Source organism: Engraulis encrasicolus, chromosome 18 (genome assembly GCF_034702125.1).
Source record: "Engraulis encrasicolus isolate BLACKSEA-1 chromosome 18, IST_EnEncr_1.0, whole genome shotgun sequence".
Taxonomy (NCBI): domain Eukaryota; kingdom Metazoa; phylum Chordata; class Actinopteri; order Clupeiformes; family Engraulidae; genus Engraulis; species Engraulis encrasicolus.
Window position 1 is genome coordinate 49,672,871 of NC_085874.1, and position 5,000 is coordinate 49,677,870.

The 5,000-nt window shown below is 50.7% G+C and overlaps 1 protein-coding gene across 8 annotated transcripts in view; it reads right to left on the minus strand.

Moving 5' to 3' along the window:
* Positions 1-5,000, minus strand: part of epb41l2 (erythrocyte membrane protein band 4.1 like 2) — a 188,033-nt gene that overhangs the window by 45,163 nt on the left and 137,870 nt on the right. For all 8 annotated transcript variants that reach the window (XM_063223779.1, XM_063223781.1, XM_063223776.1 and 5 more), the window contains exon 12: positions 1,668-1,747. In XM_063223779.1, coding sequence (XP_063079849.1) covers positions 1,668-1,747 — 80 coding nt within the window. The remainder of the gene's footprint in view (positions 1-1,667; positions 1,748-5,000) is intronic.

Consider the following 5,000-nt stretch of genomic DNA (forward strand, 5'->3'; position numbering starts at 1 on the left):
CCTCTCCTCTCCTCTCCTCTCCTCTCCTCTCCACTCCACTCCTGCCTTCTCCTCTCCCCCCTCCCCTCCACTCCACTCCACTCCATTCCTCTCCTCTCCATCCTCCTCCCCCCCAGTCCACTCCTCTCATCTCCTCACCACTCCACTCCTCTCCTCTCCTCTCGATCCTCCCCCCTCCACTCCACCCCCCCCCCCCCCCCCCCCCCCCCCAGTCCCTTGCCTACAGTACATCTCCTCCCCCCTCCACTCCTCTCCTCTCCTCTCCTGCCTTCTCCTCTCCTCTCCTCTCCTCTCCACTGCTCTGCTCTCCTCTCCTCTGCTCTCCTCTCCTCTCCTCCTCCCCCCCAGTCCCTTGCCTACAGTACATCTCCACTCCCATGAGCCCCCAGGCCATTACATAACAGCCAATCATGCACAAGAGAAACAAACATTCTACATTCTCCATTCCATGGCTGCATTGTGGTGGGCAGGGAGACACTGACTCAATACATTCTTTCTTTCTTTCTCTCCTCCTCTTGCCCAAAAAGCAGCCGAAATGTCATAGTGTCACATCCTTCACAGGCAGAGAAAGAGAGAGAGAGATAGGGAGGGAGAGAGAAAGAAAGAAAGAGAGAAAGAAAGAAAGAGAGAAACAAAGAGAGAAACAGAGATAGAAAGAGAAAGAAAGAAAGAAAGAAAGAAAGAAAGAAAGAAAGAGAGAGAGAGAGAGAGAGAGAGAGAGACAGAGAGAGAGAGAGAGAGACAGAGACAGAGACAGAGACAGAGAGAGAGAGAGAGAGAGAGAGAGAGAGAGAGAGAGAGAGAGAGAGAGAGAGAGAGAGAGAGAGAGAGCAGGGAGGAAGTCACAGAGAGAGCTAGAGGGGAGGTGGGGGGTGGGGTGGCCGAGGGAATGTCACACACATCTCTTCTGTTCCTCTCCCAGACCCCAGACCCCAGATTCCTGACCTGCTCTAATTGGACCCAATGCAGAGTTTTTTTGTTTGCTCCCTCTCTTTCTCTCCCTCTCTCGCAAACACACATACACACACACGCACACACACGGGCACACACACACACACACACAGGCTGTGGAGAACTGGCGGCATTTCATGACAAGGCTGGAGCTGGTCAGAGATGCAGTGCACCACAGAGTAGACATTGTGTGGCATTGGGAAACGGGAATAAGGGACACAGGGTGACAAGTACAGTACTGTACAACATGACAACATTTTCACATTCAGACATTCCTTTAAAACACTGGTTAAACAATAAAGAAAATTGACAATGTATTGAACAATAAATGAATAATAAAAAAAAACAACTGAAATGAAATAAAAACGGTTTGGGGGGGGGGTAAGACATTCTGAGGATTAAAATGCACAACAAATAAACAGAATAAATAAAAGCAGTTTAAACAACAACAACAACAACAACAAAAGAAAAGGTCACCGCTGGCATTTTCCTGTAAGAACTGAAAAAACAGTTTAGACACAGACTGGCATTATGTAACGAGAAGACAACATCACTGACAGAACAGATGAAGACAACAACAAGAAAGAGAGAGAGAGAGAGAGAGAGAGAGAGAGAGAGAGAGAGAGAGAGAGAGAGAGAGAGAGAGAGAGAGAGAGGGGCGCAAAATGGCATCGAGAAAGAAAGAAAGAAAGGGCGTTTGTGAACGTCCCCCTCACCTTGGAGTCGGAGGAGAGGTCGAGGGCGGGGTCGCGGCCATTCTCCTTCTCGCCATCACCAATCACATTAATCACTGGAGCTGCAGGAGAGGAGAGGGGGATAGAGGAAGCAGGGGCGGAGGGAGAGATGGAAGGAAGGGAGCAAAAGAGATTGACAAGGAGAGAAAGAGAGAGAGAGAGAGAAAGAGCGAAGGAACGAAAGAAAGAAAGAAAGGAAGAGAGAGAGACACAATGTGAGTGAAAGTGTGAGGGTGAGAGAGAAGAGGGGAAATGAATAAGAGCGACAGTAAAGAGAAAAGCAGAGGGAGAACGGGGAAAAGCAGAGGGAGAACGGGGAAAAGCAGAGGGAGAACGGGGAAAAGCAGAGGGAGAACGGGGAAAAGCAGAGGGAGAACGGGGAAAAGCACAGGGAGAACGGGGAAAAGCAGAGGCAGAACGGGGAAAAGCACAGGGAGAACGGGGAAAAGCAGAGGGAGAACGGGGAAAAGCAGAGGGAGAACGGGGAAAAGCACAGGCAGAACGGGGAAAAGCAGAGGCAGAACGGGGAAAATGGGAAATGTTTTAAATGGGTCAGAATCATTTTTTTCTCTCTATAAAATCTAGATCTAGACATGCCTCAGAGGATGGTTAACAGCAGTATGACGCATTTATACTGCAAGCGATATGCCTCAGCTAGGGATGTAAATAAAATCGAAATGTATCGATGTATCGGATGTATCGGAGTGAACCACACACACACACACACACACACACACACACACACACACACACACACACACACACACACACACACACACACACACACACACACACACACACACACACACACACACACCGTCCTCTACTCAAGAGGTTTAGCCAGCTGCTATAGCCATACATGCCTTCGCTCCTCACACACACACAGAGTCACACACAGAGTCACACACAGAGTCACACACAGAGTCACACACAGAGTCCCACACACACAGACAGAGTCCCACACACACAGACAGAGTCCCACACACACAGACAGAGTCCCACACACACAGACAGAGTCCCACACACAGTCACACACAGAGTCCCACACACACAGACAGAGTCCCACACACACAGACAGAGTCCCACACACACAGAGTCCCACACACACAGAGGCCCAGCCGCAATCACCCAGGCCAGGCCAGGCCATACATCACCACTTTCCCATTTCCCTCCAAAATCCACAGAGAAAGCACAGCCATCTCACAAATGGCAGCCATCTTTCTATCTCAACTGAGGTGTGTATGTGTGCACGTGTGTGTGTGTGTGTGTGTGTGTGTGCGCGCGCACGTGTGTGTGTGTGTGTGTGTGTGTGTGTGTGTGTGTGTGTGTGTGTGTGTGTGTGTGTGTGTGTGTGTGTGTGTGTGTGTGTGTGTGTGTGTGTGTGTGTATATGTGTGTGAGTGCGTCTGTGGAGAGAGGCCCACTCTGGCTGTGGGCTCCAGGGGTGTAAAGCGATAGCACTCTACCACTCACTGTGTGTGTGTGTGAATGTTTGTCCATCCATCCTATTTCCTGATGGACACATTGGCCTGTGTGTGTGTGTGTGTGTGTGTGTGTGTGTGTGTGTGTGTGTGTGTGTGTGTGTGTGTGTGTGTGTGTGTGTGTGTGTGTAGATATTATGGATATAGATCTTTCTGTAGCCACAAACACATACGCACGCTTACACACACGCACGCACGCACACCAAAGGGTTCTGGCTTAGAGCTCATCAAGCCTTGTATCCCATGTTATGCAACAGACATCACCAGAACGCGGTGAGTTAAGCTCCACTGCAAGACAGCATATTTAGTCTCTAAGAGAGAGAGAGAGAGAGAGAGAGAGAGAGAGAGAGAGAGAGAGAGAGAGAGATAAGGGGAGGGGAGGGGACTGCCGTGTGTGTGTGTGTGTGTGTGTGTGTGTGTGTGTGTGTGTGTGTGTGTGTGTAGTGGAGGGGACTGCCCTATGTGTGTGTGTGTGTGTGTGTGTGTGTGTGTGTGTGTGTGTGTGTGTGTGTGTGTGTGTGTGTGTGTGTGTGTGAGTGTGTGTGAGTGTGTGTGTGTTGTCCTGTGGGAGTGTGCAACTGCGATGAGTGCCAGGGTAGAGCCAATACTATAGCAGGAGTAAAATGAATAGAGAGCTGAGCTATCGATGGCCAATCCATTTCTAATGGAGGAGGTCTTGACCCCAGCACCAAAGAGGTTGGATATATAATAAGAGGAATCGAAACACGCCCACTCAATGCAAAAGCGTGTGCTCAAAATTTGGTCTCCTAAGGGGGTGTTGTCCCTCCTTCTTCTTCTCTTTTCGTGGTGTTTGCACAAGACGTGCGCTACCGCCATCTACAGCGCTAAGGGGACTCCATTTATTCTCTACCTCAAGACTCCGAAGGTCTCCTAATCGAAGGTCTCCTAAAGGGGCGTTCACCCGACGTAAAGTGGATACCGGAAAAGAACCCTCCTGCTTTATCTCACTCTCATATACGATTCTCTGCCAGCACTAACCATAACTCCCATCTGCTCTCGGGCCGCATGCGCGTGTGCGCTGACTGTGTACAATCTACTCTTAACTTGTGGTACCGAAGCTGTGTGGGTGTGTGGATGCGTGCGTGCCGACTGTGTACCATCCACTCTTAACTTCGTACTATATGGGACCGCAGCTTCAGCTGAAGTGCTTGCTGCATTTATCAAAACGCCGGGGGCTTTCATCATTGCACCACGTCCGGCATGGGGAATCATCTGAAACAACAACAACATGCCGTGGCTACGAGTACGTCACCCGGTACGGTGTGTCAGCTCAGCGGTGGGAAGAGAGAAGAGTTTCCAGAAGGAAATGTCTCGGCTTCGGGGCTACTGCAACAAATCATTCAGAGTTCATGGGGGGAAGGGGACAGAGAGAGAGGGAAGATGAGGGACAAGGAGAGGCAGAGGGAGAGAGAGAGAGAGGGGGGGAGAGAGAGAGAGAGAGAGAGAGGGAGATAGAGTGAGAGTGAGAGAGAGAGGGGGGGGGGAGACAGAGACAGAGGGAGAGAGAGAGAGAGAGAGGGAGAGAAGAGAGAGAGAGATAGGGAGGGAGAGAGAGAGAGAGAGAGAGAAAACGAGCGAGAGAGAGAGAGAGAGAGAGAGAGAGAGAGAGAGAGAGAGAGAGAGAGAGAGAGAGAGAGAGAGAGAGAGGGAGCAAACGAGCGAGAGAGAGAGGGGGGGGAGGGGGGTCAGAGGGGTAGGCTGACCTCTCATTCTCACAAGCCTTCCATTCTGATTTCTGACACGCACGCACGCACACACACCATTTCCTTGGTTCGGCCAGAGACCCCTATCGCACACCAACCCCGCGCCCCCCA